General features: G+C 48.0%; 1 protein-coding gene across 9 annotated transcripts in view; it reads left to right on the top strand.

The window, feature by feature from the left end:
* Window positions 1–27,982, top strand: part of ST6GAL1 (ST6 beta-galactoside alpha-2,6-sialyltransferase 1) — a 118,466-nt gene that overhangs the window by 64,196 nt on the left and 26,288 nt on the right. For 5 of the 9 annotated variants that reach the window (XM_042998950.1, XM_042998946.1, XM_042998948.1 and 2 more), the window contains 3 exons: window positions 4,579–4,736; window positions 21,189–21,324; window positions 26,732–27,367. In XM_042998950.1, the coding sequence (XP_042854884.1) occupies window positions 26,782–27,367 (586 nt within the window). In that variant the 5' untranslated portion in view covers window positions 4,579–4,736; window positions 21,189–21,324; window positions 26,732–26,781. Of the gene's footprint in view, window positions 1–4,578; window positions 4,737–12,544; window positions 12,712–16,339; window positions 16,362–19,391; window positions 19,544–21,188; window positions 21,325–26,731; window positions 27,368–27,982 lie in introns of those variants that run through there. The other 4 variants (XM_015538107.2, XM_015538108.2, XM_042998952.1 and 1 more) reach the window with 4 other exon arrangements.

The following is a 27,982-nucleotide window of genomic DNA, read 5'->3' as shown; positions in this document are numbered from 1 at the left end:
GATCATGACCTGAGCCGAAGTCGGATGCTTAATCGACCAAGCCACCCAGGCGCCCCAAGTTTATTCTGTTTTTAAAAAGCTGGTAGTGTTGCTCTGCATTGATTTGGAGACCAGCTAACATAAGATACATATTTTGAAAAACACCGGTGCGGTGAAGGAGAGAGGAACCTGTAAAATAAGTGATTACCAGAAAGTGCTACCAGGGTGTCTACTGCAGAGAGCTCTGGGAACAAGGGAGGGAGTGAGGGCCAAACCAAATGGGTCCCGGGGAGTCTGGGAAAGCCTCTCGGAAGTCCTTGAAGAGTTGGCGTAGGAGAGGAGGCATTTACACATTTGACAGGAGGGCAGGGAGGGGTATTTGAGCTCAAGGACGAGGGCAGTGGTGCTCTTGGGAAATGATGAGGTGGGATGGGTGAACTTTAGTTAGCTCCGTCCAGCTGGAATGTGAGGGCTGTGAGGGAGTGGCAGAAGATGAGGTTACAGATAGCAATGACAGCAGGAAAAAAAATCACAAGAACTCTGATGTAATAGCCTAAAAAAATTTGGATTTTATTATGTGTGTATCAGGGAGGCATTGGAGGGTAAACTGAGAAAGGGCCCAATTCCGTTTGCTTTCCACAGAGGTTCACTCTGTGAGCAATGTGCAGGTAGACCAGTCTACCCCGTAGAGTCATGATTTAGAACAGGAAAGCCAGACGCAGAGGAGACCCAGTTGTGGAAGGCAGATCTAACCCACCTTATACCATTAGCCTTCCATCTGCCACGTGGCTTCTCAGAGGGTCCCCACAGACACCCAAATTGTACTCTTTTAAGTATTTGTCAAAATAAAAATTATAGTCCCTTTTAGGGCTTAGTAAAAGGCGGAGATAGAGTTCATTCTGTCTGTTGTTTCTTCTTCCCTCTGTAGGGTTTCCTCATCTGCAGAGCAAAGTTGAGGTAACCTGTGAGAAATGGCGAATCTCTTAACACCAACAACATGGCATTATTCTAGGCGCTTTATAACTATTAACTCGTTTCATCTTCACAATTGTCTGTAGTATTATTATTTCCATTTTATAGATGAGGAAACTGAGGTACATGGATGTAAGCGGCTCACCTAAAGTCACACATCCAGCAATTAGCAAAGCTGGGGTTTAGGCAAAATCTGTTCTCCTAACCACCGTCATGCTTCTTGGTTGCATTTGATTTCATTCCAGCCATGTCCTTGAACCTAGATCTTTGAACAAAGGTAATCATGAAAAGATTTGACTTTGACTCTCGATATTGCCAAATCTGAATCTTCCCTAATACAGAGGAAGAAAAAAGTTTTTCTAGCTGGGAGAAGAAGGATGGCTTCTTGGAAGGAAGTGCCTTTTTTTTTTTTTTTTTAAGAGAGATAGAGTGCGTGAGAGAGAGAGAGAGAGAGAGACAGGGAGAGAATGTGTGTGCACGCAGGAGGGACAGAAGGAGAGAGAGAATCGTAAACAGACTCCCTGCTCAGTGTGGAGCCTGACACAGGGCTTGATGTTATGACCACGAGATCATGAACTGACCTGAAATCAGGTAGTCAGACACTTAACCAACTGAGCAACCTAGGTGTCCCAGGAAGTGGTATTTTAATGGAGCTTTGAGATATGAGTGGAATTTTAAGAAGTAAAAATTGCTGAGAAGAAAAGGCAGCCAAGATGAAGGAATCCAACTATAACCTCCCTGTGTTTACAACTAAAAAACTGGACAGAATGCAAAAACAACATGGGAGCCCTGAGAGGCAGGTGTAGGATACTGGACCCGAAACTTGGATGATGACCATCATGGCCTTTGTCACATGGAATTGCATGATGGTGTGGGAAGCTACCACTCTGGGATAGCCCCATCTTTCCAGCCAGAGGATCCCAGCAATGGAGCCACCAGAGGGTGTGAGGAAATCCCTGAGAGGAGAGAACTGGAAAAAGGGCCCCCACTCACTCTGCGCATGGACTGATCTAAGTCATGGGCATGCTGCAAGGTATGTGGGCATGGAATAGACCCAAAGAGGCACAGCAAAGGTTTTGAGAGCTTAACTATAACAGTAACACCAACCAGGTCCCAGATAAACCCAGAGTTGCCTACGTGACAGGCAGACCCAATTAGCCCAGTGAAGGCTTTGAAAACCAAACTGGCATTGAAGCGATCAGTCGCAAGAGATGAGACAGAACTTTCAATCTGAACCTAAGTGGGTTAGTTGTCTGTTAAATAAATAAAGAAAAATATCAACGTTTTTTTCCCCAGAGAATTTTAGCAGGATTCAGCGTCTCATAATATATTATTCAAAAGTCCAGGATACACTCCAAATTTACTCAATATAAAAAGGGACAGGGAGTGCCCGGGTGGCTCAGTTGGTTGAGCGTCCAACTCTTGATTTTGGCTCAGGTCACGGTCTCACGGTTCATGGGATTGAACCCTGCGTTGGGCTCCGCACTGAGTGTGGAACCTGCTTGGGATTTTCTCTCCCTCTCTCTCTGCCCCTCCCCTGCTTGTGCCCATGCATGTGCATGCTCTCTCTCTCTCTCTCTCAAAATAAATATTTTTTTTAAAAGAGGGCTGTGGCTCTAAATAACCTGTTTGTTCACAGACCAAGAGAGAACCCAAAGTATTTTTTCTCTTTTTACTGCTTTTGATTGGTGGGAGGTGGGGGTGGTGAGTACCCTTGAGGTTATTTCAACACCAAGCAAGAAGGCCAGAAAACCCTACAACATGCAGCTCAGAGCACAGGTGCAGTTGACTGAGCAAAGAAATCAACACTGGGTTCCCGGATCTCAGAGCTCTCTGCCTACCCTGTTTTTTTGTCCTGGGACCACTTCACTGACTTCCTGTTTTCTTCTCAGGTCACGTAGTAGCGGCAAGAGACCTAAGGGTGAGGCTGGGAAGGGGAGTGAGTTTGGACTATTCTCTAAATTGAGGGAAAATCCAGAGAAAAGGCAGTAGTAGGCTTTCTTGTGAGAATTTGGGTGTACCGGCCTTTCCTGTGCAGGCTGTGAGCCCTCCCTCCGCTCCTTGGAGGTGAGAAGAGAGCCCTCCCCTGCCCCTGCGTCTGCAGGGGCTCTGGGGGTACCAGCTCTTGAGGGAATTGAACAGGTTTATGCTTTCATGCTGATAATCACAGAGACATGATTCTTCTAACACAAGTCACCTCAATTCATAAGAATGACCCTTGAATAGAAGAAATCTTCAGTGTCTTAAGTAGGTGTTCCTTCAACAGTGTTTCTTTTTTTCTCTCTGAAATGGGAAGGTCCTCTACCCACAAGCTGTACTTCCATGGCGTTGCAGAGGTGATGAAGTTACACCACTGTCTTGGAGAAATTGAAAATGACAATAGTGTCACTTTTCTTGTGAGGAAACAGAGGCTCCAGGGGATAAGTGACTTTCAAGGACACACGGTGATTTGGGTGGACAGCTAGGGACCTCTCGACTGGGACCTGGTTTCAGACTTTTCCAGGAGTCCAGCCTTCCCTCTACCATCCCCTGGGCTCTCACTTCATCAAGGGTCCCAAATTCTGATTCTCTTGACTGGGGAGCAGTGTCTGAAAGGGTTAACACCGAAAGCAGCAGACATCAGTTTTGTTGAGATGAACATCAAGGTCCTGTACGTAGCCAAAGAGAAATATTGACTCATGACACTCCCAGAAAATTCATCTCCTCTCAGAAATGAGGACTTCCCTCACCCATAGCAGCTAAGCCAGGTCCAAGTTTACCAGTCACTGTGTCGTAAGCACCTGCCCCATGCCGGGCACTGCAGGCTCCTTACTTCTAACCCTCACAGCAGTCCCGTCACGTAGGTGGTTCTGCACACATTTTGCAAAGGAGGAAACTGAGACCCTGAGTACTCGTATCTCATTTGCCTGGGATCACAGGGATGAGTAATGAAGCGGGGATCCAAGTCTGGATTCGTCTGGCTGCAAAGCTGGGTTCCCGTGAAGTTTCGCACCACCCTTGCAGACTGGGCCTAGTCTGAACGTCTTCCTCGCCTCAGGCTCGCTCCTCGTTCTGCCCCACGCAGGAAGCTGCACCCAGGGTTTTCCTGGCCTCTGGGCCTTGAGTCAAATCTGCGTTGAGATCCTGGCTGTGCCTCTTAACAGTAGGTTGATTGCAGGCAAGTCCTGTAACCTCTCTGAGTCTCAGTTCATGGGTTCAGCAATTACTTGCCTGATGGTGGGGTTATGGTGAAGATTCGGCAGCTGCTTGGCCCCACACGTGGCACGAAGTAGATGGTGGAGGAGCAGCTGCTGGTACTCGTTTGTTGGCTGCTTACCTTCAGGGAGTGGAGGGGGTGTTGTGAGCCATGGCACCCACCCCGCCACCCCCCCATTCCTGCTGACCTTGCGCAGTTCCCGCTGGCTCTTTGCTTTCCTCTGAAGCTTTTTATCTGCTCTCCACTACGTGTCCGATCATCGCCAGACCCAGGCTACTCATGGTGCCACGGGGTGAGGCCCGAGACTCCCTTTCAGTGTCACCTCCCGCTGCTCAGCTTTGGGCCCCTGCTTGGGCTGACCTGAACCTCTCTCTGTGCCCTGGTGCCCTGCCCTTTGCCCACCTCCGTGCTGTTTCTCTCCTGTCCTCCAGGTCTTCCCCGTCCGTGAAGGCTTTGATCCCGGGCTGGATGTGGGCTCCTACTCCTGGGCTAAGATTCTTGAACACCTTGTTTGCAAGAAGAAAACGCTCACTTATTTGGCACATGAAGCCGAGCCACAGGCCCTGACCTTGTCTCTGGGAGCATCGAGGTAACTCACTGGTTCAGGCGCTCACGTTCTGGGCTGGGGAGGGGTGTGGAAACAGACAGAGTAAATAGTGCATTAGGTATTTGGGCGCTTGTCTGATTTCTCACGGTACTTGAGACTGTGGGCATCTTGAGAGCAGCGGCATGGCCGTTACCTCTGGGCCTACTGTTATCGGGCCTGAGCCCAGAGTTACCTCCATCTTGGTTGAACTGATTGATCCGAATGGATGTGGTCACAAGGTAAGTTCACAGCCATTCCTAGGCCAGCACTGGTTGGGGGCGGGAGGGACTGTGGCAGCCCGGGGGGGCAGCTGTCTTCCTTCCATGGTGCTGCTTTTTTTTCCATCCTCTTAAGTCACATTCCTTGGTTGGGTCAGCATGCAGGATTTGACAACCTTTTGCTGACTTGCTATTGGGCTTTAGGGGGGAAAGCTCACTGGCTTCAGGGCCAGACTTTCCCAGGCAGGTTACAGGACTCCCCCAAGCCTCATGTTCCTCGTCTATAAAAAGTTGGATCAGGAGGCTCAACATTCATGAGAGTGTTCTCTTGAGACCTTTGAGAATTCTTTTTTTTTTTTTTTAATATTTATTTATTTTTAAGGGAGAGAGAGAGACAGTGTATGAGCAGGGGAGGAGCAGAGAGAGAGGGAGACACTGAATCTGAAGTAGGCTCCAGGCTCTGAGCTGTCAGCACAGAGCCCGACGCGGGGCTTGAACTCACGAACTGCGAAATCATGACCTGAGTTGAAGTTGGACGCTTAACTGACTGAGCCACCCAGGTACCCTTGATCTTTGAGAATTTTAAGATAAGGACTCGTGCACGTGCTACCAGGGCACAGAGGCTCCCCCGTACATGCGGCCGTGCATAACTGAACCATTTAAGTGATTTTTGTCTCTGATTGATTTCGTGAATATAGAGCTGTGGGCATTTATAAATCTGTTAGCAGAAATTCATCATCGAGTATAAACTTTGCTTAACACGGACTAGCAATCTTATTTCTGTGGGATCTGTAGTTCACAGGCAGTTATCTGCATCACTTCCTAGTGCATGGAGGGCAGAGAGCCCCCTGTGCACTGGGTCATGGCCCGGGGATGAGCCCTTTCACATACTAAGGGACTGGCCCCTGCCAACTTTCTGTTGCACATACTTCATATTCATTCATGAGCAAAATCAGCCTATTTTATGTCTAGGACCATGGGGTTGTTCTCTAATAGTCAAAATTTCAAATGTTGACCCTGTAAATGCCAAAGGTCAACTGTGAGAACAGCAGCCATCCAGGGCTGCTGAAAGATCCAGTTCGACATATAAAGTGTGTAGCATCCTAAGCGTGCCCTGGGCTTAGAACTCAATACTGCTGGTTTCCTTATTAACTGAAACCATTTGCTTCTGGGGTTAGGCGGGCACGGCTGTGGCTGAGAGAATCACAGGTCCAAGGAGATGGTCACTGGCGAAGAGGTACTGAGAGCATGGCCTTTGCATTCAGACAGTCCTGGATTGTCGTTTTGGCAGTGTCATTTATCAGTCAAAGCCTTCCCGCTTCTTGAAAAATCAGCTTCCCTCTCTGCGAAATGGAAAAGATAACCGTGCCAACCTCGGAGGGTGGCCGTTGGGGCTGAATGAACGGTTCTGCGTGCAGGTTTAGCACAGTGCCTGGCACATAGGGAGCCACCAACAGCAGTCATGGTGACTTCTCTGTCTTCCTCTCTCTCTGTATAGGGATGCACGCCCAATAGTTGCTTCGTGTTCACTGGTGATTTTGGTTCAAGTCTGAAATCATTTTCTTATGTAAAAATTAACCACCTTCCACCCTCGACACAACACATTTAGAAGCCCGGGCGGTGAGCCCTGGTCCGGATACTGAGTACTGTTTGTACGCCTTGTGCTTAGCGGTACCGAAGCAGCAGAATCCCCATAGAGCCCTATCTCTGATTGGAAGGAGAATAAGATTAGCAGCTCCCCCCCACCCACCCCTTACTCCCAGCACCTGGAATGCCTGTAAGAGAGCATTCACCTAGGTCGGGAGTGTGGTAGGAGTCTACACGGCGAGGACTCCAGCCTGGAGAGTCTGGGAAGCTTCCTCTATGGAGATGGGCTGGTTATGGGCATGCCCTTGGATCCCGGAAACGAAGGGAGAGAATGACCAAGTAGGGAGGTTTGGGGGTGAGATTAATTAGGGCTGAGATTTGTGGATCTGGCCCCGAAAGAAAAATATCCAAACTGTCCACCGTCTGCTTGCTCCATTAAGCACCAAATAGGTGCAGCTATAAACTGGTCTCTGTGTATGTGTGGTGGGGAGGGAAGTGAATGTAGAAAACTCCAGAATACCAGCCCTTCCCCTCTAGGAGAAAATGACCATTCGCGAGGAGTAGAAGTTGAGTGTGAGCCCTTGTCTGTGATTGCCCAGAATGGAGCACACTCCTTTGCCCGTTAGATTATACTTTAGCTACATTGCTACCTGTGTGATCTGGTGACCTAAGTCAGGTTCACAGCTGGGAGGAGAGAAGGTGAAAGAAACACACACCTTGATGCCAGGGCAATTAGCACTCTCTCTGGTAGTCGTGACTCCCCGCCTCTGACCTCAGGACAGACCTGAATTGTTCATATTTCCCGTTGGGGCGGGGAGCCCAGAATTGACAACAGATTGGCCTGAGATTCCTAAAACCCTGGACTGAAGCCCCGCCCCCTTCTCGGTAACTCCGGGCCACAAAGGGACAGCAGACTCCTCGGGTTGTGGAGGAGCCTCTGCTAAGCAGGGACTGCACACGCTTGAGGCCATGGTTTTGGCTCATCCCCCGACTTCACGCTTAGCCTAAACTAGCATGGCTTCCTCCCACTCTGCCTGAGACCACCCTCCTGTGAACGTTCATATTTTCCAGGCCTCTTTTGGTCTAGACCAATTAGATCAGAATCTACTGAGGACAGTATTGGACATCTGTATTTTTATTAATTTTTTTGTTTATTTATTTTTGAGAGGGAGCGAGCATGCGCCCGCGCATGCGCAAGGGCGTGAGCGGGGAAGGGGCAGGGAGGGAGGGAGACACTGAATCCAAAGCAGGCTCCAGGCTCTGTGTGTGTGTCAGCACAGACCCTGATGTGGGGCTCAAACTCAGAGCCATGAGATCATGACCTGAGCTGAAGTTGGATGCTCAACCGACTGAGCCACCCAGGCACCCCTGCCATCCATATTTTTAGATGCATCCTAGGTGATGTTAATTCCCAGGTGATTTGGAAAAGTAGTACCTGAGTGGTTCCTTTCACCTACACTGACTCTTATGGCTGTGGGACTAGGGGTAGGGTATACCCTGAGGACAGACTTGATCAAATCCTCGTTCCTCTACATTCTCTTCCCTTTTCTCTTTGTATGGTGGCCCAGTTGGCCTTGGGCTGGTCCTAGGAAAGAGATCAATTTGCCAAGGTGAGAGAGGTAAACATTTCATCACCTTGGTGGCCGCCTCTAAGAACAGCAGCTCCCTTCAGTGACTCTGGGCTCCGGGGAATGTCAGCAACTCTGGCCCTGCCATTCTCCTGTCTGGTTGGGTAAAGCCAAAATGGAAGGGAAGAATAAACAGCCCCTGGCACGATCTCCAGCCGAGGAGTTCCTGGTGACCATCATGTTTAAGACAACATTAGCAGACATCGTTGTTCTCACTAAAGACAGTTAAACTGGGGCTCGAAGAGACAGATGTGGGTCATCAGACCCTCGGTATCAGGATTTAAGAGAAAATTCTTCATCTTTGGTCTTTCAGTAGAACTCTTTCCCTCGTGTGTTGTTGCCATCTGGTCCCCCTTTGCTCTTCAGTGAGAATTCTGGGCCACCTAGTTACTGTGCTCAGCTGTGACAGTTCTGTTCTGTCCCAGAGCAGGGTGTCTTTCTGATGTAATGGCTGCCTGCCTTCAGCTGCTGAGCACTGAGATGATGGGTGAGAGACCTGTATCTGTTTGATCTGGCAGTCAATAAAAATCTGGTTTTATATTGCTGGGCTCCTGACTTTTAAGCACTTGGGGGCCAGATTCTTCCAGATAAGCATAGAATGACTTAATTCTGCCTAGTTGAGGGCAGTTGTGGGTAGTTTTTTTTAAGTACCCTACATATCTAGCCAACCAATAAAACCTGTTTTTCAGGAGGCCAGCTGGGATCAGAAAGTCATGAGTTTATTGGGGTAAGTTTCAGGCCACACAAACCAGCATTCCTCGCCCACGAGACTCTTGGAGGATTTCAAAAAGCCAGATGGCAGAAGCACATTTATTCAAAACAAAACAAAACAAACCTGTCCAGGGCAAAGAAATCGTCCATTTCTTTGTATCATGCTGGAATTTTACCAACCGATTGTGATAACAATGGCAATCTCATGCTGAACAGAACCTCTTACCGGCAGCAATATCTTTGTTCATTTGACAAGTAAGAGCCCACATTCTTAATTAAATGTGGCTGATAGCATCTTTTAAAACCTGGGGATTGATGTGATTTGATGACCGGGAGCGGACGGTCAAGAAAGAAATCTTGAGACGTTTTTTTTTGGTGCAAGAAAGGTGGTTTAATTAAAGCATGGGGATAGGACCCTTGGGCAGAAAGAGCTGCAGTGGGATTTTGAGGAGCAAGTGATTATATACTTTTAAGTTGGGGGCCAGTAGAAACCAAGGAAGTTTCCAGAAGGATTTTCCTATGTTACAGAAGACTTACAGGATCCTGGGGGCCTAGCTACTGTCAAGCTAAGGTTGTTTTTTGCCTCTACGAGAGCATTAACATTAAAACAGTCGGGAGTTCCTGGAGGAAAGCATCCTCTGCCTGCCTCAAGTACTTGTCAGTGGGCTGCAGGTTATAAGGAAATTTAATTGTGTCTGCATTTCTTTTGCCTTTGTCCTTCACATCAGGGAATCACAGCAGGGGGAAACAAATCGGAAAGGTACTTGGTATGGAGGACTCAGGAACCTCTGGCTTTTAATACATTAAGGAGAGCTTCTGTTAATCCACTGTGCTCGGGGAAGTCCTGGGATGATGGAAGAATCTACTGCAGAGAACTCTGCTGATGCTCCCAGAGGAGTAGGAATAAGGATGCGGGAGGTCTCTACCAAGAAGCTCGGTTAGGGTGATGCTAGCTACACTTCCTAGTCATCTTGGCCTAGCAGAGGCACCTGTTATTTTGGATCCCATTTCGTAGGCCACCTGTCCCACCTCGGGACAGAGTGTGTATGAGTGTGCGTGTGCGCTTGCTGGAAAATGGAACCCCTGGGTGGGCCGCCACTTTCAACAACTCTGAATGGCAGCAGGATCCGGATGTTGGTGGGGCAGCCAGCCATCCCTGACATGAGAAGCAGGGAGAGGAGTCATTACAGGATTAAGTGGCAGCACAGTTGGCACAAAGCAAGAAAGGGGAGCCCTCGGGGCGCCTGGGTGGCTCAGTTGGTTGAACGTCCGACTCCGGCTCAGGTCATGAACTCATGGTTGTGAGTTTGAGCCCCGCATCGGGCTCTCTGCCCTCAGCACGGAGCCTGCTTCTCTGCTGTCAGCACGGAGCTTGCTTTGGATCCCCTTTCTCCCACTCTCTCTGCCCCTCCCCAACTCGTTCTCTCTCTCTCTCTCTCTCACACACACACACACACACACAAAAAAGTGGTGTGGGGGCGCCCATTGTGGTGAAAGTTTCTGGAAGCCGGGACACATGGACTGCTTCTTGGAGGTATTGTGGCTGGCTGAAGTACCCTCTGGGGGTTCAAGGTCTCTAGGGACAGGAAGTTCAGGTTCTAAGGTACAGATGAGGGTGAGGTTTGCACACTGAGGGGTTAAGGAGTGGAGATCAGGGCAGAGTAAAGAGGTGTCACCAGAGGGCCCAGGATGGTGACCAGCACCAGTAGTTGACCTGGTAAAGCAGCCAGGCTCTTAGGAGCTCTTTAAAGGGTCCTGAGAGACATCTGTTGGACAGCAGAGCAGTTTGGGCAGTTAGAATAATCTAGTTTGACCACTGACAATGGCATCTTGAGCAAATGGCTTAAACTCTCTCAGAACTTCCTTCTTGTTTCTAAAAGAGGATCACATTTGGTTATATCTCTAAATTGCTAGCACCCAGTAAAGAGTAAGTGGTTCATGGGCTGTTTGCACCTGGGTTGTTACAATGGACTCTTGAAAAGTCTTCTTCTTCTTCTTCTTCTTTTTTTTTTTTTTTTTAACCTCCTTCAGGCTGCTGCCTACCACATTTGCTTCTCAGTTCAGCAGCCCAAATGATCCCTTGCAAACATAGGTCGGCCAGGTCTTACTCAGAATGTAAGCTGGAATCCTACACCTGTCTAAGGCCCTAGGTGATCTGGCTCCTACGCTCCCGACCTCATCTTCTGCTCCCCTTCTCGCTCTGCTCTGTTTCTGGCCTCCGTGTTGTTCTTGAAACAGGTCAGGCCTGCCCCTGCCCAGGGATTTTTGCTGTTCCGTCCACCTGAAATCCCCTTCCTTCAGAAATCTGCATGACCCACTCCTTTCACCTCCCTCCAGTCTGTCTGCACCAGCGCCGTGTTCTCAGTGAGGCTTTCTCACCATCCAGTTGAAGACTGGACCATCCAGTTGAACACTGAACTCCATCCTTCTCCCATACACCCTGGGGTCCCTATCCGTCTCCCCTGCGTTAACTTTCTGCACAGTGGTTATCCACTTCCAAAACATGACATACGTATTTGTTTTGTTTTACTCTTCACTTATCCCCTCACTGGAAGGCACATTCTGGGGAGTGTGGGGTTTCTGGCTGGTGTCTGCATTGCCGTGTCGCTGGCTGGATCACAGTATAGACTGTAAACACTTATGTATGATGTTCTCACTAACTCTGGAACTTCTGCAAAGTGGGGGAGCTCAGGCCTCTCCCCGTGTCCCTCACCCTGCACTCTCCCAGGCAGCCAGGACTTAGGCCCTCCTACATATAAACAACTTGGGAGAACCATTCAACTTGAAACCACTGAATCCCAACAGGCCTTGAAATCCAACACTCCGTTTACAGGAAGGAAACACAGAACAAAGAGGAGTAAGTTAAACAATACCGCAAGGAGGTCCTCCGCAGGATTCCGTTCTAGGCACATTCCTGGGACAAATGACTTAGTTTCTTCCACAAATATATGTCCTGAAAAGGAAAAATCCGGGAGTGGGGAGCGATTTCACATTAAAAGGAGTTGAGAGTGGTAGATCATCCAAACAAAATGTGCCCACCTCGTTTGGATCCTCGTTTAAGGAATTTAGTGTCAAAGACACTTTTGAGAGAACTGGGAAACATTTGAAAGTGGATTGGATATTAAGTGATAATGGTATTGGGGTTTTATATATATATCCTCACATATCCTCTCACAGACCCAGTGCGTGTGTGTGCATGGATGTGTGTGTGTGTGTGTGTGTGTGTGTGTGTGTGAGTGTGAGTTATATTATAGAGAATTAAGCTCCATGGAAAATTATTCGAGGGCCTATGGTCCCACTTCTCCCAAGGATGGCACATAGCTGATACCATTCTGGATGCCAGGGAGGTAAGTTAACTCATTACGTAAACGGATGTCATACGTAGGACATCAGGGCTTAATTTTCTTATGGAACCCCAATGGAGAAGATAGGGGAGCTGGCATTCGCTTTAAATTTCTCCAGAGAAAAAAAAGGGGGAAAGAGATAACACGAAGTTGGCAAAATGTTGGTAATCCTTGGAGCTGGGTTCTGAAAACAGGTTCATTGTGTTACTCCCTATACCTTTTTGTAGGTGTAGAGACTTCTGTGATATAAACTTACTTTTTTTTTTAACTATTAAGGGGAGATGAAACAGTTCCATTTCCTGAGGAGGAGGTAGGCCCATTTTCTTTTCTCTCTGCTTCTCTGTTGGGTGTGGGTTGAAGTGTGGAGGAAAAAGGGGTGGACCTGTCGCTTGGGAGGCGTGCAGTATTTATTTAACCCTCCTTATAGGCCCTTTTGCTCCTTCCTTGGCTCAGCTCGGATGGAGTGGAGTGCACGGTGGTTCTCAGTGTGGTAAGATGGGGCAAGATGCCTGCTGGGGCTGGGGCTTTGATTGCTTGTCCTGGGCAGTGGGCATCATAGGGAGAGGGAGCTGAAGGGGTGTGATGTGCCCCCTTTCAGCCTGGCACCTGTCAAATAGAAAGGCAAACATTTCTACAAATATACATCCACCGTTGAAAGGCGCAAGTTTGAAGACAGTAGCAAAAGGCCGGTGATTTCCCTTTGCCGTGGCTCCATGAATCCTGAGTTCAGAGCTCTCCTTACCCGTTCAGGGTGACTGGCTCTGGTCAGAAACCACAGGGCAACCTGTCTGTGGTGGGGACTCGATACCCACCCACAAAGCTCTGTTCTCATGCTTTTGGAAAAACCTCAGGGAAATGTACTCAGGTGTTCCTTCTCCGTTAGTGCCTGCCTGGCTGGGAAAAGATCTTATCTCCATGAAGAGACACTTTTTGCAGCCTGGGTCTGGAACATTTGGGGCAAGCAGGAGTGAAAGCCCCTTTATCTCTGGGGCTTTGATCCGGGCAGGATTTCCCCCTCCCCACCACGAGCTCCTCCGCAGCTGCTCTGGCCCTCAGGTAAACACTTGCAAAAGCACAGCTACTCAGACCCCCCTGTGAATCTTTCTGGAGGCTTCCTTTCACTCGCTTCGCAGATTTACTAACTGCAAGTTGGTTTCCTGTGGCTTAACATGTTTCTAGCTTGAGCAGATTTGTGACTTGTCAGAAATATTTTGACACAACTATTAAGTTTTTGACCTCTGCTGGCTCCCATGAATAGAGCTTGGTGGCCAGGGGCTGGGAATGAGTCAGCAGCCTGGACCACCTCTCTGGGGACTGTGGAAGCTGCTGAGAGCGGTACCTGCCTCAGGGACTGTTCTTCAGGAATTAAATGAGCTTGCTGGATTACAGGAGTTTGGCCCTTGTGTAGAGTACTCAGCACGTGGTGAAAAAGCTCAACAATTATTAGCTGGAACAAAGCGATGAAGTCTATCATTAAGTTGTCGCTATAACCCTGCAGGGGTGAATTTTTAAAGTATTATTATCCATCCTCTACAGATGAAGACACAGGCTTATTAGAAGCTGATGGACTGGTCTAACCTCATATAACTGACAGGTAGAAAGGTCAGGATTTGAATCTGGGCTTTTGAGATGACAGAGCGTGAACCCTTTCTCCCAAGCCAGGGCTTCTCGCACCATCTGTGAAGAATCCTTTTCTTTCCCGCCAACCTCTCCCACATCAATAGCTTCTAAAATGCAATGAAGAGGAATTATTGGAATACTCTTAAAGTTATTGTTAGAATCAATAGGCATAAAATTACTTCTTCGAATTAGTATAAAAGTTGATTACATTAGATTCCTATCCTAGAATCCATCCCGGATCTTGCGAAAGCGTTTTCAGACTAGCCTTAACTGCGGATCTCACTTTGAGTCATGGTGCCCTCAGCTGCCCTTTTCTCAGAGCATGATGTGTGGGTGGGACCACTTGTGTCAGAATCACACGGGTGCTTGCTAAATGCCCATCTCTGAGCCCCATCCCAGACCACTTGGATCAGAATGACTGAGGGAGAATTCAGGAATCTGCATTTCAATAAGTAATTTGATAGTTCTTTTTTTTTTTTTTTTTTAATGTTTATTCATTTTTGAGTGACAGAGAAACAGAGAGACAGAGATAGAGTGTGAGCAGGGAAGGGGCAGAGAAAGAGGGAGACACAGAATCCGAAGCAGGCTCCAGGCTCTGCGCTGTCAGCACAGAGCCCGATGCGGGGCTCGAACTCACGGGGCGTGAGATCATGACCTGAGCTGAAGTGGGGCGCTTAACCGACTGAGCCACCCAGGCACCCCAGTTATTGATAATTGTGATATGCTCGAAGTCTGACCATCAGTGCTCTGGGCAGTGCTGCCTCCCCTCACTGGTAATAGGTGATAGGGAAATGGTCAAGTGAGTATAATATTTTATTCTACACCCCCATCCTGACCCTGCTGTTTTGTTGGTGTTTTTTCAATTCTTAAGGACTTCCTTTTCACAGAAACTCACTGACATAACCTGTTTTCTGATCTCATTCTGGTGCATGTCAGCAAGCATGGATTGAGTGCAAAATGGGTAGAGGAGGGATAGACCCGACCACAAGGTGCTCACAACAAGCAGACAACGAGTGTTGCCAACGCCAAGTGCAGAACCCAGGGGCACTTCCGTGTGCGGAGATGGGGGAGATTTACGGAGGAATGACCAGTAAGGTGGAGAAAAACCAGGAGAGCGTGTAGGTTTTGGAAGCCAGAAGCAGGAAATGACCAACTTTGCAAAATACTCCTGAGGAGCCAAACAGTGCAAACTGAGCACTGACCATTTACTTAGCAGCATGGAGGTCATGGAGGTCTTTGGTGACGTAGACAAGAGCTGTTTCCTGGAGATGGCGGAGGCCTGCTGGGGTGGGTTCAAGTGAGGATGGGAAGAGGAAAATTAGAAACCGTGACTGTACAACGTTCTTTCAAGGAGTTTTACTGCGAAGGAAAGAGGGCAGCAGCTGGAAGGTGAAATGAGGTCAAGAAGTTACGCAGGAGGGACAGGGAAATGGCGATTATAATGTAGAACGTACGCCATGGCGAAATGTGTGACCGTTGGAAAGTCATGTGTCTTTTTCAGCGAATTCCTGCAGCAAAACAGAAAAAATTGTCTCCCGTGCTTTTTTTTGTTCGAGCTTAAACTCTGCCCACTCCCACCCAACGATATTGTCCAAGAAGAGTCTGCAAGTCTCTCTTATTTCTGACCTAGCCTAGTTTGAACACACTTGAAAAAATGACATTACGTGTTTTTCATATTTGCTTCATCTGTTTTGTGGCTGAAGTGTTGTAGATTTCATCTCTACTTCACATGCATAGGACTGACTGTTTTAAAAAAAACACATATATAATCATACCTAACAGAATTAACAATGATTTCTTTTTTTAAAAAAAAATTTTAATTTATTTTTGAGAGAGACAGTGTAAGAGTATGAGGGGGGAAGGGACAGAGAGAGAGGGAGACAGAAGATCTGAGGTGGACTCTGCATGGACAGCAGGGAGCCCGATGCAGGGCGCAGACTCATGAACCGAACCATGAGATCACGACCTGAGCTGAAGTCAGACGCTTAACTGGCTCAGCCACCCAGGCACCCCAACAATGATTTCTTAATATCATTTAATACCAGATCTATATTCAGATATCCCCATTTGATAATGGGACCCCATTTGTCCCTGGTGGCATTTTGTTCAAATCAAAATTCAAGCAAAGTCTGCATATTGCATATGACATTTTTGCCTTTTAAGGCATTTGTTTTTCATGCCCATTGACCTGTTGATGAAACTAGTTCAGTTCTGTAGAATGCCCTGCTTTCTGGCTTCTGTCTGTGGTGTCATTTAACTTGTTTTCTCAAAACTGGAATGACATGTAAAGGCTTGATTATATACAGGTGAAACATTTTGGATGAGAGCTTTTCATAGGTGGTGCTGTGTGTTTCATGTTGCCTCACATCAACCAAGAGGGGTTTGTATGTTTGTTTAAGATAGTAGAAACAATAGCATGTCTATGTGCTGATAAGCATCGTCTTTGAGAGAGGGATATATATGACGCAGAAGAAAAAGGGGAGATTTTATAGAAGAATATCCTTAAGCAGAGAAGAGTATGTAAGTTCTAGTGGCACATTGGGGCGCCTGGGTGGCTCAGTTGGTTAAGTGTCTGACTTTGGCTCAGGTCATGATCTCGCGGTTCGTGCCCCGCATCGGGCTCTATGCTGATGGCTCAGAGCCCAAAGCCTGCTTTGGATTCTATGTCACCCTCTCTCTCTGCTCTCGCCACTCCCCCACCCCTCCCGCCCACCCCTTGTGCTCTGTCTCTGTCTCTCAAAAATGAATCAACGTTAAGAAATATTTTAAAAAATAAATATGAGTTCTAGTGGAGCAAATGTTGGGTACGGCAAGTGTTGGGTGCAGCCAGTTCATCCATAGTAACGAGACATCATTTGGACATAAACGCAGGTAAGGTGAATAGCTGTGGTACAGAGGTGCACATGTGGTGATTCAATTCTGGTAGCTTCTTTTCTCTCTATGAGTAAGTAGCACGTTCACCAAGGAAAGGGGAAGATGAGGGGACTTTTCATGGAGATGAAGTCACATAGTCCTCTAGGCGAGTGGCAGGTGAATTGACTAGAAAAGTAGCGTGTGATTACTAGGAAGCATAAAGCAGCTACCGGCAGTTTATGATCACGAACTTGAGGCAAACTCCACTAAGTATCGTTTTTTGATTTTCTTTACATATGCAGCTGTATGCTCGCAGGTGTGGAGGGGCACAGAGAGTTGGCTTTAACCAGGATTGGGGTTTATCCAATATTGTGTGATGGGGGAGCTCAATTTAATGAGTGACTGTGGAGTTTAATCTGGGAAGGAAGGGAAGTGAGGCTGTGAAGGAAGTGCGAGACCATGAGAAGGTCGTAGGAGGAACCACAGAAGACAGTTGGAGGTCAGAACTAGTTGGACAAAGCTATGAAGATAGGAATGGTGTGTGGGGGTGGTGGTCCTGAAAATCAAGACTGTGGAGTCTTTTATGAAAATGATAAGATCGGAGATATGACCTTGGGGGTGAGTGGCTAAAGGCACGATCACTGGAGTAGAAGAGATTCACTGAGAGACCAGGGACTAGAACCATTCTATAGGTGGATGTTGATATCACCACGAGTCAGGACAGAAACAGCATGGGGAGAATTACAGTGAGCCAGCTGCAAAAATATTCAAGGGGTGAAGAAGAGTGTCCCGGTGGAGGCGAAATGACTTCACCGATGCTGGTAGCAGGTGGTGAGGTCTGCATGGGGTTGTGTGAGGATGAAATGAGCTGGTGCACGTGAAGTTCTCAGCACTGAGCACAGGCGCCACATGTCATCGTGGTTCTCATTCTGAATCTATGTGGTTCCAAAAAGCAGAGCTTAACCCCCTAGTTTATTTTTATGGGGGAGCTGATTTCTCTTCATTTTAAGACCTTCTAAGGGGCAGAGCTGTTCACAAAGCTATATGCGCCCCCCAGGAGGTGGTAAATTCCCTCTCACTCTGTGTATCCAACAGACAAAATAAGCTTCTGCAGTGACAGTGCTGCAAAGGGGATTCTAGCAACTGAAGGTGACGGACGGGTGCGAGGATGAGTGTGGATCTGATCGTTGAAGGGCATGGGGAATGGGGAAGGGTGGTGTCAGAGCTAGCTTCGCTCTTTCATTCAGACACAACTGAGCACGTCCCACTTATGGTTCCGAACCTGGCTAGATGTGGGGTGGCCCGAAATGCACCTTAAAGGAATTCTCCGTCTGGGTGGGACAGACCTGCAAACAGCTAAATGTCACGTAGTCTGATGAGAGCCAGAACAGGCACAGTGGAGTTGTATGGATCTCTGGTGGGGGGGGGAGTCAAGAAAGTCTTCAGAGTCCAGGGACACATAAACTCGTGCAGGGGATGGTGGGGGACTGAGTGGGTGTGGCCCCGTGTGAACAGGGGAGGAAAAGACATTTCATCAGAAGGAAATTTACTTGCAGGGCAACAAAGGGTGCAAGAGCACAGGGCATTTGGAATGCCACAATTGAGTTACTCTGAGAAAATTACTCCTCTTCCCCATTTCAGCTTACCCATGTGTAATCTGGGACAGTCATGGGGTGCACCGGAGGGGATGGTGAGGAGTAAATGAAGTGATGCCTATGGTCTTTGTCACAAGCCTATCGTAATCCCTATGGGCGTATCACCTTACTTGATTATTTAAACAATCCTATGAGATAGGGTCTTTTATTATTACTCCCATTTTACCGATAAAGAAGCTGAGTCTTAGAGGGTTGAGTAGCTTGCCAGAGGTCACGTAACTGGTGAGAGAGTTTGGACTCTTGCCCCCAATCTGTGTAATCCCAGAGCTCTTAACCTCAACCCCTGCGTGCTGAGCACATGGCTAGTACCAAATAAATGGTAGCTGATGGCCAAAGTTTCTCACCCAGAGAATTGAGGATTCTAATTCCTGCAGCTGGTTGAGGTTCACCACCACTGCAGCCTTACGAGCAGCAGTGACTACTTCTGGAAGACTCTCCTCACCTATGGTAGATGGACATCAACAATTGGGCCACTTTTGTTTCAGCTACTTGGTTTTTGGAAATCGGGCAGGGAGTGGTTGTTACATCCTAGGAGGGCGAGTTGTTCTGAACAGGTGCAATTGATAGGGACAGGAAGATTTGCATTAACTATTTGCGCCCTGAATTCAAACAAGTCACATGGTCTAGCAGCTTGCGGTGGCGGCGGGGGGGGGGGGGTGTTGGCAGCGAATCAGCACTCATAGGCAAGAGGCGTCACCTAGAGGGCAGGGGGCTACGCTCAGTGTTCCTCATGAGGGTGCCAAGAAAGAAGAGAAAGAACCGTTTCCATCAGTGTGGCCTGAGGGAAGCATAGACCTCTGAAGGCCTGGTAATCTTTCACTCATTCAACAAATAATTATCGAGTGCTTCCCAGGTGCCAGACACTCATCCAGGCACTGAAGATGGTAGTGAAGAAGTCTGAGAAGGCTCCTACTTAAGGAGTTTACATTGTTAGCAGAGGAGGCAGCTGGTAATCAGATAATCATACGAACGCATGCGTAATTACAAAGTCTTATGCCACAAAGGAAACATACATGACATGAAAAGAGGAAGAGGTGTCAGAGCTATTTTAGGACTTGACCAGGAGTGCCTGGGCGCCAGTTCTTTGATCTGATAAGGAGCCCCCTGAGTTTTTGACAAGGAACACCACAAGGCACCTCTCGCTTTTGCCCTGTGTGACATACCCAGGGCCCGCCCACAGCTGTCCTCCTGCCGGTATGAACCCCAGGCCTGCAAGGCGGGCGGGTGTCTCCTCCTGGGTCAAGGGAGGGAGGGAGTTGTGGCCACTCTGGCTTCCTCTGAGTTCTGTTAACGCTGCATCTTCCAGGACAGGCTTCAAGGCCAGCCCAATAGTGTGCGTGGGGTTGATACACAAGGTTGAAATGTACTTTCAGTGTTGTCCCTAACAGTTTTGCCAGTAGCATAAGAAGCGTAATAAAGGAAGTCAGACTGAAAGATGAGAACTTCTCTCTGCTCACCAGTTGCTCATCAGGTCTCAGTCAGGTACATTTTTTTCCTAGATATTTGGACGTGAGTAACTTTTAGTCACAACGATGGATGCACAGATAACATTCTCTGTTTCACTTTTTTTTTGTTACAGTGTTTGAAGAATTTTCCCCCTGTTGCTACATAAATTCATACACAATTATCTATACATTTTGTATATTATTACTTATTACCTTGTATATTTTAAGTTAATTAATATTGTGTTATATATGTATATTTCCTTTCTTTTTTTTTTTAAAGTTTATATATTTATTTTGAGAGAGAGAGAGAGAGAGTGAGCGAGGAAGGGGCAGAGGGGAGAGGGAGAGAGAATCCCAAGCAGGCTCTGCACGGTCAGCACAGAACCTGACGTGGGGCTGCAGGGCTCAAAAACTCATGAGCCGTGAGATCATGACCTGAGCTGAAGTCAAGAGTCAGACGCTCGAATATCGAATTCTGTTTGTAGCTTTTTAAAATTTTATTTATTTTTGTAATAGTGTTCCAACTCTAAGAGTAATGCATATACATTTTAGAAATTTTGGAGTATACAAAAAATTGTAAAAGCTGAAAACATTATTCTACCATCCAGTGTTGTTTTGTTTTTTTCTAGTCCTTTCACATGTCATTAAAATTTTTATTTTTTGGATTTGACTAGAATATTATATATAGTTTTACAACCTATTTTTTCCAGTTAGCATTATACTGATAGAAATTTCACATATCACTAAGTGTTCTTTGATAAGAAATAACTTAAAAATATATTTTTTAATGTTTTTATTTATTTTGAGACAGAGAGAGACAGGGCATGAGCAGGGGAGGGGCAGAGAGAGAGGGAGACACAGAATCTGAAGCAGGCTCCAGGGTCCGAATTGTTAGCACAGAACCTGATGTGGGGTTCGAACTCATAGACTGTAAGATCATGACCGGAGCTGAAGTCTGACACTTAACCGACTGAGCCACCCAGGTGCCCCGATAAGAAATAACTTTGAAAAATCTGTCTAGAGTGTATTTAGGGATGAGCTGAATCTTCTCTCCCCAAATTGCTACTTACCCCTACACCAGTGACTAAACAATCCTTTTCTTTCCCAGGTTGCTCTGTGGTGCCTGCTTTATCCTTCTAGCATGTTCTTATCTAATATAGGTCTGTTTCCAGGACTTCTCTGCTATTCCCAACCCTGAGCTCAGCACCTGTAATGGGCTCTTGTCTCTTTGTGTTTCTTTTTTTGAGCCCTCCGGGCTTCCTGGATTGAGTCAAAAGACTCTCAGAGGTGCTTGACCACCTTGTTAATCTTTAACCCTGCCCCTCCTGGAAACCAGCTCTTAACCTCCTCTTTTTTTTTTTTTTTTGCTTCTTTTTCTTTTTTGGCCTTTGCAGATGTGTTTTGATCATCCTGAGAAAAATGAGCCTTGGCCTCCAGACCCCATAAAGCCAACCTTCCTCCTATGGAGAATAGTGCTGGTTCCTGAGGACCTGCCGGGCCTGCAGCCCCAGGGGGATTAGCCGGGAGCAGGTAAGGAGACCTGGAAGCTTGGACTATGGAGTAGCAAAGGGGTACATTCCTAATTAAGAAATGGGGTGGTAGAATATGGGGCCGGGAGTCACAGGGTCTCGATGTCTCACTGCGGCTTCGCTGTTTTCCTCATGTATTATGTGTTCCGATTCGGTGAGTGGTGGGAATAGGTGGTTTGCCTGTTTTTATAAATGGGAAGTGTGAGACTTGAAGTTATTCTGTGATTCAGCCCACCTTTTTTGAGCACCTACTTTGTGCCAAGTCCTTCCTTTGGTACCGGGCATGTAGTGATGAGCAAACCAGGGCAGGAACCTTACTTTGACCGGGGTTTTCTTACTGTTGGTTTAGTGTTGGCTTGTTCTTTTTATTTATTATTGAAAAATAATTTTTAATGTTTTATTTATTTATGTGTGTGTGTGTGTGTGTAAAGAGGGAGAGAGAGAGAGAGAGAAAGAAAGAAAACGAGTAGAGGAGAGGCAGAGAGAGGTAGACACAGAATCCGAAACAGGCTCCAGGTTCTGAGCTGTCAGCACAGAGCCCGATGCGGGGCTCGAACTCATGAACCACGAGATCATGACCTGAGCAGAAGTCTGCTGCTTAACTAACTGAGCCACCCAGAGGCCCCTGGCTTGTTCTTTGTAGGTGATAATGTGGGTTGTTCCTGTTCTTCTAGAAGCCTGGTGGGGGTAGCAAAGATTTATTGACTTAGTCCCATCAGTTCAGTAAGCCTTTATTGAGTACCCAGTCAGTTTCAGGTCCTGTGTGGGACACTGGGGTTTCAGGAATGAGCCAGGAGGGGTTCCCCTCTAGCAGGGGGTCAGCAGGAAAAGTGAGCATTGCTTAGCACCTGATATAAACCCGAGGGGGTTCCATGGGAGGGCAGAAGCAGAAAGGTAACTCTGTCTGGTTGACAGGCAAGTGGACAAGCGAGAGACTATGGCAGTGCAAAGGCCCAGGGGCTAAGACATCTGGAAAATCCAAAGCTTGGTGTGTTTCCCCAGAGAAACAGGGGAGAAAATTTTACTACTCCTTTCCTTCAGTTTGGGCTGCTTAGATGGAACTGCTTTAGTCCCTGTCTCTTCAGAACAGCAGGAGAGAGGAAAAAGGGTCTTGAAAAATTTGTGTTCATGACCAGAAACTCCAGCCAGTTTTTGGACTTGGAGCCTGAACAGAGGGTGGTGTTAGGAGACCTGGGGAGCCCTGAGGTAAGCTTTCCGATGAGTGCACTGGGGCCATGACCCTAAAAGCTGAGGCTGTCTTAAAGTGGCAGGACTGTTGTGCCGGGCTTTTTGGAGGAGGTCTTCTTTTTTGAGACCCTCAACCTTGGGACAGTAGGTGATGGCCAGAAGGTGACCACCAGCTCCTTCCAAGCCTCAGCTCCTAGATAGTGAATCAGGTCCTACCTCCCTACCTCCTGTTTCATTTCACTCATACATAGAAGAGTTAAGTCCCAACTTACTGCACTGCTTTCTAGTCACACATGCAACTTTGGAAATTCTTCCTTCCCTCCCCTCCCCTCCCCTCCCCTTCCCCTCCCTTCTTCCTTCCTTCCTTCCTTCCTTCCTTCCTTCCTTCCTTCCTTCCTTCCTTCCTTCCCCTTTCCCTTCCCATTCCCTCCCTCCCTCCCTGCTTCCTTCCTTCCTTCCTTCCTTCCTTCCTTCCTTCCTTCCTTCCTCCTTCCCTTCCCTTCCCTTCCCTTCCCTTCCCTTCCCTTCCCTTCCCTTCCCTTCCCTTCCCTTCCCTTCCCTTCCCTTCCCTTCCCTTCCCTTCCCTTCCCTTCCCTTCCCTTCCCTTCCCCTTTCCCTTCCCCTTCCCCTTCTCCTTTCCCCTTCCCCTTCCCTTTCCCTTCTTCCTTCCTTCCTTCCTTCCTTCCTTCCTTCCTTCCTTCCTTCCTTCTTCCTTCCGTCCTCCTTCCCTTCCCTTCTCTTCTCTCCCCTTCCCCTTCCCCTTCCCCTTCCCTTTCCCTCCCTCCCCTTTCCCTCCCTCCCTCCCTTCTTCCTTCCTTCCTTCCTTCCTTCCTTCCTTCCTTCCTTCCTTCCTTCTTCCTTCCGTCCTCCTTCCCTTCCCTTCTCTTCTCTCCCCTTCCCCTTCCCCTTTCCCTTCCCCTTCCCTTTCCCTCCCTCCCCTTTCCCTCCCTCCCTCCCTTCTTCCTTCCTTCCTTCCTTCCTTCCTTCCTTCCTTCCTTCCTTCCTTCTTCCTTCCGTCCTCCTTCCCTTCCCTTCTCTTCTCTCCCCTTCCCCTTCCCCTTTCCCTTCCCCTTCCCTTTCCCTCCCTCCCCTTTCCCTCCCTCCCTCCCTTCTTCCTTCCTTCCTTCCTTCCTTCCTTCCTTCCTTCCTTCCTTCCTTCCTTCCTCCTTCCCTTCCCCTTCCCTTTCCCTTTCCCTTTCGCTTTCCTTCCCTTTCCCTCCCTCCCTCCCTCCCTTCCTATAACATCAGTTCTTTCAATTATAAATGGAGCTAATATGATTTCCTGTGCTTACCTGACAGGGTTATTGTGGATCTTATAAGCCTAATTTTTGTGAAGGGGCTGCCTGAGGGCAAAACAGTGCACACTGGTCAGGGCTGGGACATTGCAGATGGCAAAGGTGGTTTTTTCCTATGATTTTCTGTGGGTTAAGTTGTCCCTCTAGGGACCCTGATTTCTGAGTTCTGATTTCTGAGACCCTGATTTCTGAGTTTGGTCAACACTGATATTTCATTGTTTTTCAACACAGATGTCTGTCTTTTAGTGCAAAGACCATAAACTTTTAGAGTCAGATAGACCTAGGTTGGAATCCTGGTTCAGGCACTGACTACTGGTTGACTTTGGAGAAGCCCCGTAACTTTGCTAAGCATCAGTGTTTTCATTTTCTCAAATGGGGCTGTGAATATCTATCTCATGGTGTTATAGTAAAGATAAAATTAGACATTGCAGGGGTGCCTGGGTGGCTCCATCAGTTAAGTGTCTGACTTTGGCTCAGGTAATGATCTTAAGGTTCTTGAGTTTGAGCCCCGCATTGGGCTCACTGCTGTCAGTGCAGGACCCATGTCGGATCCTCTGTCCCCCTCTCTCTCTGCCCCTTCCCCGCTTTCTCTCTCTCTCTCTCTCTCTCTTTCTCTCTCTCTCTCAAAAATAAATAAACATTAAAAGAAATAAATTAGTCATTGCAGCTAAAGAGCCTACCATACCATACTGGAGGCACTTTTTAAATGCTCCTTTCCCTTCTTCTGAGTTCTTTAGCTATTGTAGTCACGCGATTAGCTGGGCTGAGTGTCTGAGGAAATTGAATTCCTTAATTTTCTGATATGTAACAAGGCCCCTCCCCGATTTCATGCATTTTTCTCCCTTTGTACATTTCATCACTTCCAAAACTTCTGCAGCCCAAGGCGAGAGCCCATTCTCCCCAGAGCCACTGGTTCCTACAGTACTTCCCATGGGTTCCAGGAACGGTCTGGAAGCCACTTACATTGAAGAGTCTCAGATGAGGACCTGAAAGTCAGGTGTTCCACTCTGCCATTTCTCCCTGTCGCACATGGCGTCCACATGGCCCTGAGCCAAGGGGCTGCTCTCTGGTCTGTTCAGAACACTTCCTATGCCTTTACAATGACTTGGTTCAAACACCATTTTTTTCTGGTCCTCCTAGTAGTCTGTGCATGAGAGAGGGATTACTCTACGTAAACCTAGGTGCCGACAGGTTTAGTGACTTGCCCAAAGTCATCAAGAACGGAGAGAGAAGCCAGGTTTTGTGAATACCTAGTCCAGTACTCCTATGTCTTGGGCCAGATATCCTTAGCTGTGGGTTCCATGGGAAGGAACTATGGGTCTCTAGTGGGTTAGCAGAACCCCAGAGGTGATTGCTTAGACTCATTTTGGTAAATAAACCCAGTTATTTAGGAGAGAATTTAATGTTTTCCAAAAGATACAGATCATTGTTTGAGTTCAGAGTACTTCCATTTGCCATCTAGTTACACAATTAATTCCGGGAAAGCCAAGTAGGTCTTTACCCAGATGTAAGGGGGCATATTAGGCTCTATGCGTGTCATAAAATCCACATTCCAGAACTTGCAACAGTTTAGTGCAGGTTTATAGTGAAAGAGACATGGATTATGGACCCCGGTGCACTTGGATTTGAACTTCGATGCTACCATTTCCTCAGCTTTGTGACCCTAAGCACTTCTCTTAACCTCTCAGAGCTTCAGGTTGCCAACCTATGAATATGGAGACTCTAACACCTTCATGGCTAATGATGGTCAGGGCGTCTCTGACCATCATTACATCTCAGGGGACATCTCATGACATCTCAGGGGACGCCCTTCCCATTAGACATTTGTGCACGTGGTACTGGCTAAGGTTGTGCATCACAGGGGCCCTGGTTTATGGTGAAATTAGATGAAATACCATCGTAGGTGCTTCCTGCGTCTTTGTTTTTATCTCCTGAGTTGGTCACGTGTGTGCTGTCTTACCAAGATTTCCTCTGCTTTACCATGAGGGGGGTCAGCATCCTGCCACCGGATAGTACTCTTGTGGGGCACGCCACGAAACTGGATGTCATGTTGTGAGCTAACCGTCGGTGGTCTTCTCATGTAGGAGTCCAACACCCAAGCCCTTAGAGAGATGCGCCACACCCAGGTCTGTCTGTCACAGCCCCTGTCTGTGGATCGAGGTCTCTTTCTGGCAATTGGTTTTTAAAGTTTATTTATTTATTTTGAGAGAGAGAGAGAGGCAGAGGGAGAAAGAGAAAGAGAGGGAGAATCCCAAGCAGGCTCCGCACCATCAGTGCAGAGCCCGACCTGGGGCTCGAACTCGCAAACCATGAGATCATGACCTAAGCCCGAATGAGGAGTCAGACACTTCACTGACTGAGCCACCCAGGCTCCCCTCTTTCTGGCAATCTTAAAAAGGATGCTGGGCCCCTTAGGATTTCAGGGAGTTCGGACTCTTGTGATGTAGACCAGTTATCCTGCTCTTCCTTCTTTCTGCTAGTTTTTCAAGCATGCGTGCCTCCACCTGACAGACCACGCAAGGCCCTAGGAACCCAACGATGTGTAAGATATGGTTCCTGACCTCACCTAGCTCGAGAGTATAGTCAGGGAGCTAGGCCAAGACAATGCAAGACCAAGACTTAGGGCGTACGAAGGAGTCGTCAGAGAATACAGGACGTGTTTATGGTTCAGAGAAGAACAAGGGATGTCTGAGGACTGCTTGTCTACATTCAGAGCCCAAACCGAGGCCGAATGCAGACTTCAAGCTGCTGTGGGCCGCGGGCCTGGTGGGAAGTGGACCAAGGTTGGAAGTCAGTCTCCTCACCCTGAATCTGCTGCCTGGCTCATCGTCCCACCTCTTGCCTGTCACTACTTTTAGGTTTCGTTTACCTAAACAAAGGTTTGTGTACCTAAACAAAATTTTTGCCTCATCTTACCTCTTTTAGGCCTGTTTCCTGCTCAGAACAGAGTGGCTACCTTGAGCACATCTTTCATTATGATTCACGCCAACTTGAAGAAAAAGTTCAGCTGCTGTGTGCTGGCCTTTCTGCTGTTTGCAATCATCTGTGTGTGGAAGGAGAAGAAGAAAGGGACTTACTATGATTCCCTTAAGTTGCAAAGCAAGGATTTCCAGGTGTTGAGAGGTCTGGAGAAACAGGCTGAGACTTCAAGCAGCACCCAGGACCCCCACAGGGGCAGCCAGGCCCTCAGCAGCCCCCGGGGCCCAGCCAAGGCCAAGCCGGAGGCCTCCTTCCAAGTGTGGAACAAGGACAGCTCTTCCAAAAACCTCATCCCCAGGCTGCAGAAGATCTGGAGGAATTACCTGAATATGAACAAGTATAAAGTGTCCTATAAGGGGCCAGGGCCGGGGGTCAAGTTGAGTGCCAAGGCCCTGCACTGCCACCTCCGGGAACGTGTGAACGTCTCCATGGTAGAGGTCACAGATTTTCCCTTCAACACCTCCGAGTGGGAAGGCTTCCTGCCCAAGGAGAACATTAGGACCAAGGCTGGGCCGTGGGGCACGTGTGCTGTGGTCTCATCGGCAGGATCTCTGAAGTCCTCCCAGCTCGGCCGAGAAATAGGTGGGTTCTGGGGTGTTAAGGTGAGCTGAGCAGCCAGTGCCCCCGTGGAGCTGGGCATGTGGGTGGGACTGGAGAGGAAGGGCCCACGTGCGGCTCCGTGGACTGGCAGAGTGGGCCCACGACAGTGTTTTTAGGCCTTCGTGTAGGAGTCAGAGGTACCATAGGGCAGCTGAAAGGGTGGGGATCCAGGCTGCCAGCATCTTTATCAACGAGAGCAGCTTTGCTTGTCTCTTTTTTACTAATTAATGGATTAATTTCACTTTAGAGAGAGAGCATGAACAGGGGGAGGGAGGGGCTGAGGGAAAGAGAGAAAATCTTAAGCAGTCTCCGCGCTCAGTGCTGAGCCCAACGCAGGGCTCGATCCCACAACCCTGGGATCATGACCTGAGCCGAACACTCAACCTACTGAGGCACCCAGGTGCCCCTGCCAAATTTTATTGTAAAGCTATGACCACTATAGGTGCAAGAGCAGAGAGGATGAGTGTCCAGGCCTTTGAGTCAAAGGACCCGGTTTGTAGTGACAGTGCATTGTTTATCAGTTGTGTAATCTCTGAGCCCCAATACTTAGCTCATCAGTTGAATGGGAACAGTAATTGTCCCGACGTCACGGGATTA

This window comes from Panthera tigris, chromosome C2, assembly GCF_018350195.1.
Source record: "Panthera tigris isolate Pti1 chromosome C2, P.tigris_Pti1_mat1.1, whole genome shotgun sequence".
NCBI classification, from domain to species: domain Eukaryota; kingdom Metazoa; phylum Chordata; class Mammalia; order Carnivora; family Felidae; genus Panthera; species Panthera tigris.
Note: the sequence above shows the minus strand (reverse complement) of the source record. Positions and strands in the feature narration are given on the sequence as shown.